The sequence below is a fragment of the Ambystoma mexicanum genome, chromosome 2p (assembly GCF_040938575.1).
Source record: "Ambystoma mexicanum isolate Mex_15411 chromosome 2p, UKY_AmexF1_1, whole genome shotgun sequence".
Lineage (NCBI taxonomy): Eukaryota > Metazoa > Chordata > Amphibia > Caudata > Ambystomatidae > Ambystoma > Ambystoma mexicanum.
In genome coordinates, this window is record NC_090923.1 from 1,053,288,480 (window position 1) to 1,053,302,204 (window position 13,725).

The 13,725-nt window shown below is 46.5% G+C and overlaps 1 protein-coding gene across 1 annotated transcript in view; it reads left to right on the forward strand.

The window, feature by feature from the left end:
- CAPN1 (calpain 1) overlaps positions 1–13,725 on the forward strand; it is a 597,334-nt gene that overhangs the window by 452,580 nt on the left and 131,029 nt on the right. The window contains exon 10 of the mRNA XM_069644966.1: positions 9,811–9,971. Coding sequence (XP_069501067.1) covers positions 9,811–9,971 — 161 coding nt within the window. The remainder of the gene's footprint in view (positions 1–9,810; positions 9,972–13,725) is intronic.

The window sequence follows — 13,725 nt, forward strand, 5'->3', positions numbered from 1 at the left end:
ACCGCAAATGGATACTGAGAGTGGCTAGCACTCTAAAATGGCTGTGCCACAAGATTTTCACCAGTCCTTTGGCCATCTTCCGGTCCTCATCTCCAAAATTGCCATATATGATATGCCCTTTCGTGAGCAAAGCTATTTTCCCTGGCAAAGGGGCAGTCTGTGTGTGGCTGGATGTGGGCGCTGGGACTATCTGGTCCCAGTCCCCATCCGATCCCCTGAGTGTCTGTTGCTGGGCAAATTGTGTGGCCAGTGGCTATTCATGATTGGATAGCCACTCACAGTTGGATCTTTGCAGATACTTGCCATTGTTTGGCTTGGTTGAGCTTCCAGCCAAGATTTTGGATACAGGAAGAATCCTGCTGCCTTTTGCTAGATCACTGTAGGAGCCAAGAACCCTATTGAGAGATGTATCCCACCGATGAGCCAAGAACAACACTTGCGGCCGACCAGCATCATATCCAGTACAGTCCCGGTGAAGCTCTGCTCCTCCGTCCTGATCTCAAGAAGGCCCTTGTTGGTGCCTCATGCCCTGGCCGGTGAGAACAACCAGTCTCGATCCCTGCTGGAGGATGTGTGCGTGCTGAGCCTTCGGAGGTGTCCTGCATTCCGCATGGCAGCGTTTGTGGGACATCTGGAAGCGCCATTAGCGGTTCCATTACGTCGGCGGCCGTTTGGATTCAACGGACTAGTTGTTCCCCAAGATGGCCGCCGTCTCTAGTAATGCTGGTCCGGTCCTTTCCTCCTCGCGTTGCACCTTCTATGCTCCGCGCGAAGGTAACGCTCCCGAGTGCGTGTCTTTCTTCGCTTCGGTTTCCTACTTCTGTCCCCCCCCCCCAGAGTCTCTCTCTCTCTTTCTCCCGACGCTGCTCGCGTCTCAGTTATTCCGACCTGTTTTCCCCGGCTATCTTGTTCTCCCTCCTGTCTTGCCCAGTTGCTTTCCATTCTCTTCTTTGCTTCCCGGTCTGGGTTTCCCCCTCTCTGGGCTTACTTACCTCGCAATCGTCCTGTTGGCATCTACCGTTGGATCAGCTCCAGTATCTTCTTCACGCCAAGTTTCGTTTCATCCAGACTCAGTCAACTACACACATCTCCTACCTGTCCTGCCTGCACACAGTGGAACCAACTAGCAGGGTTTTTTCTGCCGCAAGGCTTTTTCCCTGCTCTGGAACCGGCTCCCGGGAGTCCCCCCTGTCCGGTTATCTCATATACCGACAGCGTGGCATCCCAGGGAGCTCGTCCCTTTATGCACAATAAAAAGACCAGGAAGAAGATAAACACAGAGAGGCAAGAGAGAGTGAAGAAGAAGACAGGGTACCAAGGCGGTTCCACGGATCTCTCAGGTGAGGAGGAGGGGAAGGGAGTTACTTCAGAGTTTGACAGAGTGCAACGCCAAAGGAAAGCAATGGCTTCGCTGGAACAGTACCAGGAATTGGTAGCTGCTATCCAAGGACTCACTGTAGAAGTTCAATCCCTCTGCGCTGAAAACCAATCCTTAAGGCTACAGGTTGCTGCTCGAGATGAATCCAGAGGAGAATTACCCCCACTTCCTTTCCGATTTGGGAAATATGATGGGAACCCCAAGACTTTAATAAAGTTTCTAGACGCCTGTCAACTGTACTTCACCTTTCGTCCTCGGGCTTATGAGACGGCTAAAGCCAAGGTGGGGTTCCTAGTTTCTAATTGAGATGGGAATGCCCTTGCTTGGGCAACACCTCTAATCCTTCAGTCAGACCCCTCTACTAATGATTATGACCAGTTTATCCAACGGTTTAAAACACGTTTTGAAAGACCCGAAGTTTTGTACACCACCTATGAGGGCATTTTAGACATCAGACAAGGATCTCATGATGTTCAGACTTATGTAACGACGTTCATGCGCTTAGCGACTGAGGCAGGGTGGCCGGACTCTGCCCAACAGACATTGTTCGGTCGTGGCCTACATGAGGACATTAAGAACGAGTTGGCCCGCGTAGCTAGACCGCAGTCTTTTCAGGAACTCGTGTCTCTGGCCTTACAGATTGAATTCAGATTAGGCGAGAGGAGACAAGAACGAAGGAAGCCAAGACTCCCTCTCTCGCCAGTGTCTTCTCCTGCTGCTAGTGATCACTCAGCATCCCAGCTAGGGGAAGAACCTATGCAGATTGGCGCAGCCAGAGGCCCCCTAACTGCAGTAGAAAGGAAGCGAAGAAAGGATCTGGGATTGTGTATGTATTGCGGTTCCAACAAGCATTTATTGCGCAATTGTCCAGAGGTTCCCCCACGCCGTCAGGGAAACGATTTCCCCCGAACCTGAACAGGGTCAGGCCGGGGGAAGTTTGTAAGGATCCCTGTAACAGCTCTTTGCCTCACTCCCCTCAAGAAGATCATCGGCTGATGGTTTTTCAGATTAAGTTATCCAGTGGATCTTCAGCAGCCTGGGATGTGATTGCCATGTTAGACTGTGGGGCAGCGGGAAACTTCATTGATGCTTCGTGGGCAAGGAAGATGAAGATACCCATTCTCTCTAAAGACAGGCCCATCCCGGTTGATACCCATTCTCTCTAAAGACAGGCCCATCCCGGTTGAAGGGGTGGATGACACACCTTTGTCTTCCGGACCCATTACTCAAGAGACTCTTCCACTACAGGTGCAATTGTTCCAACATAAGGAAGACATAGTGTTTCACCTTATAAAGGCAGCCCATTTTCCGGTGATTCTGGGGATTGATCACTGCGCCGCCACAACCCTCTGGTGGACTGGTCTACTAATACCATACAATTCCAGTCCTCCTATTGTCAAGAGTACTGCCTTCATCAGACTCCCCCCAACAAGCTATCCAACAACAAGAGTTTGTTACTGGCAGCCTCTTTACATCTGGTTCCAGAGCATTACCAAGACTTCCTTGAGGTATTTATGGAAAGGCAGCCACATTCCCTTCCTCCTCACAGGAACGAAGACTGTGCCATAGACACCATTCCCAATGCTTCATTTCCATTTGGAAGGATGTACCCTCTGTCTCTGCCGGAGCGCAAAGCTCTTAAGGAATACCTTGATTGTAACCTGCAAAACGGTCTCATCCAGGAATCCAAGTCACCTGCAGGAGCTTCGTTGTTTTTCATACCTAAGAAAGACTCCCGTGAACTTCGCCCCTGCATTGATTACCGAAGGTTGAATCAACTCACCATAAAGGACCGTTACCCGATGCCTCTGATCAAAGAAATATTGGAGGCAGTTCAAGGTGCTTCAATCTTCAGTAAACTGGACCTAAGAGGGGCTTACCACCTGCTTCGCATTAGGCAGGGGGATGAGTGGAAGACAGCCTTTAGGACACCTCTGGGTCATTTTGAGTATCGGGTCATGCCCTTCGGCCTTGTGACTGCCCCAGCAGTGTTCCAACGCTTCATGGACAAACTCCTAGCAGACCTTCTGGTTTCTTCCGTAGTTGTTTATCTAGACGACATTTTGATTTACTCATCCTCTCCTACTGAACACCGTAAACATGTCCGCGTGGTCTTGGACTGCCTACTGAAGAATCAACTCTGTTAAACCAGAGAAATGCGTTTTTGATTCCCCTTCTGTATCCTATCTGGGTTTCATTCTCTCGCAAGAAGGAATCCGCATGGATCCAAGGAAGATGCAAGCTATACTTCAGTGGCCTGTGCCCAGAAGCGTCAAGGAGACAACGCTTTCTAGGACTCGTGAATTTCTACAGACAATTCATTTCGGATTTCTCAAATTTGGTCCTTCCAATCACCTCCTTGCTCAAGAAACGGATACAATTCAACTGGACACAAGAAGCAGACACTGCGTTTCAAACCCTTAAGAAGGCTTTTACTTCCGCACCCATTCTGATCCAGCCTAACCAAGCATTGCCCTTCATCGTGCAAACAGACGCCTCAGGAGGTGCTATTGGAGCAGCTCTCCTCCAAAAGAGCCGAGATGGTCTGGAACATCCAGTGGCCTATTACTCGAAGACTCTCTCTACCAGCGAAAGAAATTATTCCGTTATTGAAAGAGAACTATTAGCCATCAAGCAGGCCTGCGAGGAATGGCGACATCTCCTTCAAGGGGCCAGACACCGGTTCACTGTTCGCACAGACCATAGCAACCTCCGAATCCTTCAGCAGATGGAGTGTCGTAACGCCCGTCATGCTCGATGGGCCTATTATTTCTCCCAGTTCGACTTTGAAGTCACCTATCTTCCCGGCAAAGAGAGCATCTTGGCCAACGCTTTATCCCGTGGGTACCAAGGAGATACTGAAGAGAACCTAGTCCATGACTTGATATTAGCAGGCAAGAATTTTAAGACCATAGCTAATGCATTCCTACGGGATGTACAGCTCAAACAGGGGAAACCCATGAAGGAATCTGTGGATCCTCGGTTAGAAGAAAGAGAAGGCTACTTATTTAAGGGGCATGCCTTGTATCTACCCGATAGCAGACATCAAAGAATGGCCCTCCCTTGGTGTCACGATGCACCGTTGGCAGGCCACAAGGGCATTCGCGCCACCAAGGATCTCATTTCTAGACTGTTCTGGTGGCTGACCTGGAGCCAAGATGTCCAGTCGTACGTTGCATCCTGTCCCATCTGTGCTTCTAACAAATACTCCACTTCTAAACCTCTTGGTTTACTTCAACAGGAGCCAGCGCCCAAGCAACCCTGGACTCATGTCTCAACGGACTTTATCGTTGATCTACTTCGATCAGAAGGTAATACTGCCATTATGCTGACTATAGATTCCTTAAGTACGTTGGCCCATTTTACTCCACTAAGAGCAGTACCAACAGCTCCTGAAATGGCCAGAGTATTGCTCAAGGAAATTGTACAGTTACATGGCCTTCCTGACACAATTGTTTCGGATCGTGGCCCACAGTTCACCTCTTTGTTTTGGGGATCCCTTTGCAAGCAACTGGGAATCCAGCGTGCCCTTTCATCTGGGTTTCATCCCCAAAGCAATGGGCAGACTGAGAGACTAAATCACACCTTAGAACAATACCTCCGTTGTTTTTGCAGCAAGAAACAAGAAGACTGGTGTACCTTCCTCCCCATGGCCGATTTCGCCTATAATAACACCAGACATACCGCCATCCAAATGTCTCCTTTTCATTGCACCTACGGTTACCACCCAACCCATCTTCCTCTTGCCCAGAGGCGACCGTCTAAGTTGCCTGATATAGAACACCTCTTGCAGGAGCTTAAGGATTCTCACAGAATAGCCAGAGAGACTCTAGATGCTAGTTGCCTATCTTACAAGACTTGGGCCGACAAGAAGAGGAAGGCTTCTCCCCCTTGGGCCGAGGGCAGCAAGGTTTGGTTGGCTACTAAGTTCCTACCACGATGGACACATACAGGGAAGTTTGCACCGAGATACATCGGCCCTTTCCAGATCACCAAGAAGATTAATCCGGTAGCCTTTAAACTCAAACTACCCACTTACTTGAAGCATGTTCATCCTGTGTTCCATGCCTCACTTCTGAAGCCTTATCTACCAGATCCTGATAAGAAGAGATCTAGCAGAACGACTAGAACCGTCCCGGTGGAGCCTGCAGAATACGAAGTCTCATCTGGTGGATTCACGCTACCATCATGGAGTATTACAATACCTGGTACACTGGAAGGGGTACCCAGCGGCGACACATACACGCACCTCTGCTAATCAGGAGATTCCACATGTTGCAAACCGGGAGGCCCCCCGGTGTGGAGGAGGCATACTGTCATGCATTCCTCATGGCGGCGTTTGTGGGACATCTGGAAGCGCCATTAGCGGTTCCATTATGTCGGCGGCCGTTTGGATTCAACGGTCTAGTTGTCCCCCAAGATGGCCGCCGCCTCTAGTAATGCCGGTCCGGTCCTTTCCTCCTTGCGTTGCACCTTCTATGTTCCGCGAAGGTAACGCTCCCGAGTGCGTGTCTTTCTTCGCTTCGGTTTCCTACTTCTGTCCCCCCCCCCCGAGTGTGTGTGTGTCTCGCTCGCTTTCTCGCTCTCTCTCTCTCGCTCTCTCTCGACGCTGCTCGCGTCTGTTATTCCGACCTGTTTTCCCCGGCTATCTTGTTCTCCCTCCTGTCTTGCCCAGTTGCTTTCCATTCTCTTCTTTGCTTCCCGGTCTGGGTTCCCCCCTCTCTGGGTTTACTTACCTCGCAATCGTCCTGTTGGCATCTACCCTTGGATCAGCTCCAGTATCTTCTTCACGCCAAGTTTCGTTTCATCCGGACTCAGTCAACTACACACGTCTCCTACCTATCCTGCCTGCACACAGTGGAACCAACTAGCAGGGTTTTTCTGCCGCAAGGCTTTTTCCCTGCTCCGGAACCGGCTCCCGGGAGTCCCCCCTGTCCGGTTATCTCATATACCGACAGCGTGGCATCCCAGGGAGCTCATCCCTTTTTGCACGATAAAAAGACCAGGAAGAAGATAAACACAGAGAGGCAAGAGAGACTGAAGAAGAAGACAGGGTACCAAGACGGTTCCACGGATCTCTCAGGTGAGGAGGAGGGGAAGGGAGTTACTTCAGAGTTTGACAGGAGGTGTCCCTGCACCACCCAGAGAACTGACCACTGCAGTCATCACCGTTATGAACACATCTTTGGAGCTTTGGGGATCTTCAACATGTGCTACAAGATGCCTACTCCTACATTTTCATCCTTCTAGTCCCAACGAAAGCCGTGCCGGGTATGCTCCTTTTTTCTCCCATCGAAGATTGCCTTTCCCTGCCTGATCGTCGTCGCTCCCTGGAGGTCTCCTGAGGTTGCCTGCTCAGCAAAAGTCTTCATTTCATTGCAAGGGTTTTCAGTTGGAAAGTGTCAAACTGTAATACAGGTACCACAACTGGCCGAAATCCTGCACCTGAAAACTGCCTCTGCACCTGTGACCCCTGGCCATTCCTCGATTGGACCAAGCACAGGAGGTGTCCCCAATGGAATCTGGAACCTCTGAAGTGGTCTCTGGAGAAAGTGGATTAAGGGTGGAAAGTTAACATACCTATTCCTGCCCCCCCCACCCGTACCCATACACATGGGCGTAAAGTTCTGTCCCCATCTTTCTCTTTCCTGACTTAGATGTTGGTGGTTTAGTCAATGATTCCCCTCCTTGGCCTACCCTGTGCGATTGAGAGAGCTACTTGTTCCTTAACTTTTTGGAACTTTGCATTACAACCACTGGCACTGTCTAATCACATACCAAACCTTAGTAAATCTTTTGGAACTGATAATGTTAGGGCACTAGACCCCAATCCATCTCAGGGCTGGACTTAATAAGTAGTTGTGGAATATTCTAGTGTTGCTCCTGTGTTTCTACTGCGTTTACAGCATCTGACTACTTACATGTATTGCACTGGTTTTGAATCAAATGCTTCTCTATTTTCTTAAAAGTACGAATGATAGTTGTGTGATGTGAGTAACCAGGAATGAGACACGGTCACAGGTTATGACCATAAACCTTTATTAAAGTAAGAGGGTGTTGGGGAAAAAATGCCTCTGTTACTACTCCGAGAGGGGTTTACCTACTTCGAAACAAAACTAAGGGTCCGTCAAATGTCAGAATGTCCAAAGAAAAACATCCTGTGTCCACGGTACTATTCTGGCCCTCACATTCTAAAAAAACAACTCTAAGGTGAAAAGGAAAAAAGTCTTTGGCCTTTAATAATGTACAAATGTTCAAAAAGGAGACTCATTACTCTAACACAAAAAGGTTCCAGAAGGGCAAAGTTCCATGCTCCAGCGGGTGATTCCTTTCCCCTGGATTTCTCTTCACTCTGTTTAGTTCCTTAAGTGTTTCTTAATCAACAACACAACTGCTATACAAAGCAACTGGTATGTTAGTCTGTATCTTGGCAGTATACATTGTGTACTCTCCTGCCAGGTTTTGTCTCCTCTTCATATATTTCCTCAGCTTTTTGTTAGTCCTGATGTATCCTTACTATGACTTCCTGAAGTACTTTATAGTACACACTGTCCAACTTGACCATGCCTGGTATGCTTTCCTGCCAGGGATTTTTCATGAGCATGTTTACAACGTGTAACTGCCTGGTATAATCTTCTGCCAGGACCTCTCTTATCTGAACACAATTGCAAATATTTGCCTGGCATACTCTCCTGCAAGGGCTTTTTCATATGCACCTTTAATTTGCCTGGTATGCTATCCTGCCAGGGCTTTTCTCATGTAACTTGGATATGCCTGGTATACTCTCCTGCTAGGGGTTTCCTCTTGTATGTATATTCTTGCAGCTTTGATTGACCTGGTATACTCTCCTGTCAGGATTTGTTCTCATTAGTATAATTCTCCCTGGTATACTGTTCTGCTAGGGCCTTCCCTATGTGTGCATTGTCCACATTTACAAACTTAATGGTTTATTATGTTTATTCTTTTTTTGTCTTGGATCTGCCTGGTGTGCTATCCTGCCAGGGCTTCTCTTATAGGTGTGCTGCCTACATTCACAAATGCAAGAGTCTCTTATGCGTATTCCGCTTTGCCTTTTCATGAGCTGTTAATTTGCTTGTTCTTCCTCATGTATTCCATTTAGGATTGTTCGTTTTGACAGCGTTGCTTATACGTCCATGTTGTCTCTGCTTCCCTCAGGTGCACTCGCCAGTTCTTGTTGGTGCATGTCGCCTCTTCTGCTGATAATTTGTGGTGGCCCTATGGCGTTCCGCTCCCTCTCTCTGTTTATGCTTTTCAGATTCCTCACATCTCATGGCTCCCTTTCGCTGATTTCTTGTTTTCCTGGTCTTACTTGAAGTCGAGGTTGCTTCTTAGTACCAGCGAATGTCTAGAAGCCTCGCCTCTGCGTCTGGCGTCCGCTCCGCACACACTCCTCAGCAATCGGCTTCCCGCGTCTGTATCGGTGAGCCAGTTGGCTCCACGGACTCTGTACTAGCATCATGTTCTCTCAGACAGCACCGAGGGAGAGAGCGTTCTCCAGCCAGCGTCTGCTTGTCTGTTGCTTGACCGGTTTCCCAGCCTCAGGTTTGTTCTTCCAACTACTAGAGCGCAGCATATGTTCTTGACTTCCAGTAAATCTCATTACTCGGTCCATCTTTTTCATCCCGTGTTTCTGGACTTATCATAATGGTAGTCTGTTTCTGATCATTCAAAGACTGGACAAGTGTTTTCAATGATCTTAAAAGGCAAATCAGTTCTTGAATATGCAGAGTCTGAAAGTGTTTCCAGTGACTTTAAAAGGGCAGTCCATTCTTAATGACATATATGTATGGTTTAGTAAGATGCTTTCTGTATCCTTCCTAAGTGGGTGAGGGAAGGTATGAAATTATACCATCAAGGCATCGGGAATGGCGAGGGTGTTCCTTAAAAGAAAAAAGGGGAATATCATGTCTTGTACGATGTCAGAACCCCCCTCACGAGAGCTGCCCCCCCCCCGTGTGATCCTCCCTCTTATACCCGCCCCAAGCGTCAGTATCAGGTAGTGACTGCTGTCAGTTGGCCGCATGGGGGAGAGGCCACCGCTGGAAAAGAAGTGATGACACCATCAGATTCATCACATTGCCAATACTTACCTGGATGTTTCATTGCTTAGTGTGTATTTCAAAGGCCCAACAAATCATATTTTTTACTTGCCTGTCTAACTGGAAATATTGCAGTGTTGTGTGTGTCTCTCATTGTAGCCCTAGACCCCCTGAGTAAGCCTTGCTGCTCTACTACCTACCTTGATTGGGTTTGGCTAGAACTTCATTTGCTTCTTGTTCACCATAATGTGTTGGCCTCCCAAAATCCATCTTAACCGTCACCAATCCGAAACCACCTAAATGCAGGGCGATTTGGGCCCTCTAGACACATACCTTATCAATGTTTCTGTTTTTCTGTCCCTAATCCGTCAGGATGGCGTTCAGGGATTTTCTGCGGGAGTTCACCCGGCTCGAGATCTGTAACCTCACCCCAGATGCACTTAAGGCAAGGCGTTTTCGCAAGTGGAACACTGCGAATTATGATGGAGCTTGGCGGCGGGGCAGCACGGCTGGTGGCTGTAGAAATTACCCAGGTAATTTTGAATTTTATGTTTTATTTTTTTAATGACATTGAAGGTGAATGTTTCTTGAAATCAATTCTGTCTTTTGTGGTTTAAACGTCGTGGAAGAACCTACGCATGCTTAATGCTTTTAACTCGGACATTGCTTTAAATGTGTCAGCATGTTGCAAAACATGAAGGAAAACACTAATAAACATGTAATCTGAAGAACATCTTGAATACATCTATGCCGGATGGGTAAAGATCTGTCAAAAAAGGGGAAAAAAATAACAAGCAACAATATGTGGAAAATCTTGTAAACTAAGCAATAACAAAAACATTTAAAAAAAATGAAATGGAAGACAGATCTCCACCTACCAGGCCAGATGGTGGCCAGTGTTTATAATAAGAATGGGATTGTTCAAATAGTACTGGAAAAAATAGAACACATGGTGTTTGATTTTTGAAGGTTATTGTATACAAGTATAGAGAAAGCTTTAAAAAATATTATCTTAACTAAAATACAGAATACAACAACAATCTATTTTTGGTTTCTGGTTGTGATGTCTGGAAATAAATATGAATATCAAAATATGTTTATTACTAAATATAGAATCCATACTCCTACTTAATTCAATAGTTTGAGAGAGTTTAATTTGATTACCAAACACTTGTGCTGCAGGCAAAGAGTTCAAGACATCAGGGTAGGTGCCCCTTGGGACGAGACTATGATGGTACTAGGATGGCTGGCAAAGTTTAAAGGAGATGCTGAGTTTTATTAGGGAAAGTGTTTTTGATGGCAAAATGTTTGAAGTGAAGTTTCGTGAAACAAGTGCGCAAACAAATAATTGGAAGCATCTTAAACATGGCACCATTTAGAGATTTTAAAAAATGCCTACCCGCTTCAATGGAATGATTAATAACATAACACTTTTTCAAACTCTGTATATTCATCAAGAGCTGATTTTCCTTTTAATATAATTGAAAACATGTATCCAGACTTTGGATATAAATGATCAGTATACATTAGGGGTGTACCGGAAAGTAAATGTACTATTCGGCCGAATACCAATTAGTTGACCTAAGTAGTCGGCCGCAGCCGAATAGTGACTGATTAGTAAATTACTACTGGAAATGTGTCAAGAAGATATGCAGAACAAGCCAAAACTGTTGGCTTTGCCAATGCTTGTTTTAACAGGACTTCAGTGAAGGACATGCATAGTGCTTGTAAATAGATCATAGCTGTAACTAAGCTTTAGAAGGGGAGTTTTATTATTGCTTTCTTTTGTTGCCTAATAAGAAATTCAATAGGGAATTGGGGTTGTGTAGGAGTTTTCAGTCAAAAACGTTGCATCACAACTCCAATTACTTAAACATTTGCATATTGGATTAGGCATTGCTAATTACAAAGAAACAACTTAAAGTAATTTCCCAGGATTTCCAAATCAATCCCTGCTCCATCATGTAAAAGGTGAAGCACACTTTACGAAATAGTGTTCGATGCCTATGGTGCTTTTGGTTAGGGGAAACCTATGCTGTATTGATGTGCGCTGTTCCTCCTATTTATTTTTATATAAGAGAAGCTTGCAATTAAATCACTGACGGGCCCATAGGTCAGCGCTCACCCTCTAGAACTTGTAAGACAAGATAGCTGCACCATGTGAGGAAGGGGGTGCAGGATTCACTTACTCCAACACGACTCAATAATGAGGACTCAGTAAGTTGGCAAAGGGAAGTCTGTTTAATGACAAGTACATCAAACAGAGAAACAAATTGAAATCAGCAGCATTGCGATCACCTGTCTCGCTCCGACTTCCTCGAACCTCAGTCGAACAGCAATTCTTATAGGTAAAAATCGTCATCACTGACGTCTAATTCTATAAAAAATCATCATGCAATATAATTGGTTAGGAAAGGTAACTTAAGTATAGGTGTTATATCTGTATATGATAATAGTGTATGCGGATTGGATAACTCTTATCGGGTGGGCGTCTACGCCCATCCCTCTACATCACACGTGATAGACGTCACTACATCTACGACGTCCTATTGGTTACAGTATCTATAGGACTCCAGATAACTTGGTCCATTTTGATTGGGTAGGTTACACCCCTAGACATAAATGTCCACTTTCAATTAGCAGCATGCAGAATGGACACCCCTGTGCCTGGTGTCCCAAGTTTCACCCTGCCTCCCTTCCATGAATCAGTGTTTTAGGGCGATGTGTCAATTAGTTGGCTAAGGATGGGCTCGAAACTGTAGTCTCTTATCGGGAAAAGTTATGGCATCCTCTGGGTCCTGGATGACATTAGGTGATGGTACTACTTCGCGCCTGGCTGGTCACGTGTTAGTTCACCATGAATCTGCTTCAGTTTCCAGCTTTTAGTGCATTTAATTCTGTTTCAGCCTCGCCACCTGCATGGGCCCCCTTTATCTTGACCTTCATGAGGCAGGCTGGTATGCTCTGAAGTTGGAGTCTTGTTAGCTGACGCTCTCCTCCCCTTCTCTGGTTGATCTGGATTTCCTAGGCATGAGCCGCTCTTTGAGTTTCGATTCCGCTCCTTCACTTGCCTTTGGCTGGTTTACGAAATTTGGCCTGTCAGGCCTCTGGCAGCCTGGGTACATTTCTGCTTTTACAAAATGGAGTCGCACTTGTATAATGTGCCTTATTGAGGCAGACATATGGTTGGCGCTTGACGCTCTATCTTCTACTAAGCATTGCAAGCAGTATCGATTTCTTAGCATCTTGCGCTTCAAGCCTTTTTACACACGTTTAACAGGTTGGTTGCTTCCATCTTGTCTCGTAGCACCGTTTCCTCACGTTTTAACATTCTCTTCTGTATCCATTACATGTATTTTCGTAGTTACTCGCACTGGCGTGCTTGTCTTCGATAGCCGCTTTTGTTCATTCACGAGTCTGTTCAGGCCCTTGTCATTTCCACTGACCTTCCATTAAGGCGTTTGGGGTCTCTTCGTGGACCGTGTAGGTACTCCTCATTTCGTATCAGCGGCTGGTATGGCTGTCTGATAGGGTACCGTGCTGCCCAGGGTTGTCCGGTTATGCGTGCTTCAACCGGTATGGATCTTCTGATGTATACTGGGCAGAGTCCCAGTGCAGCTCTTTGTAGGTTCATTTGCTCTTCATACGTCACATACCTTGGCGAGTACGCTCCTGGTACCTCGAAATGGGGGGAAGGGGTGCAGGCCATGTCTGGGACCTACTATACACTCCCCCCTCTGGTCGGTTCATCGACCACTTCTGCACCCTCCTTTGCATTAATTTCTTTTGATTCTTCCGTGTTTTCTTCAGCGTTTGTACATGATGGTGTGAATGTGTGAGCCTTTGGAGTCCATATTTTTATCACTCCCTTCAAACTTCCTGCTGTTTTCACATGTTCGTCTTTGTTCCATGTCATTAGCTGACATTGTCCATTTGGGCTGATATGATATGATATGGCATTTGTAACGCGCCTATACACAAGTATTTCTTGCAGTAGATCCACTTTCCTTCATACCTTCTTCCATTCTTAGGGTATGTGAATCTTGTTCCCTCTGGTGCAAATTTGCTGGTCTTCACACAGTCTCTTATTTCTTCATCAGTCAGGTCTTTGGGCTTCCACCCTGGCTCGACATCAACCATTATTTTCATCCCTATGGCTTCCTTCGCAGTTCTCTGGCACTGTGTAATGATGATCTTGATAACACAGAATCCTAGCAATACCATTGCTAGTAGAGCTCCCAGAAACTTGAATATATCTGCCATCCATTGTGGGACCCACGAGAATAG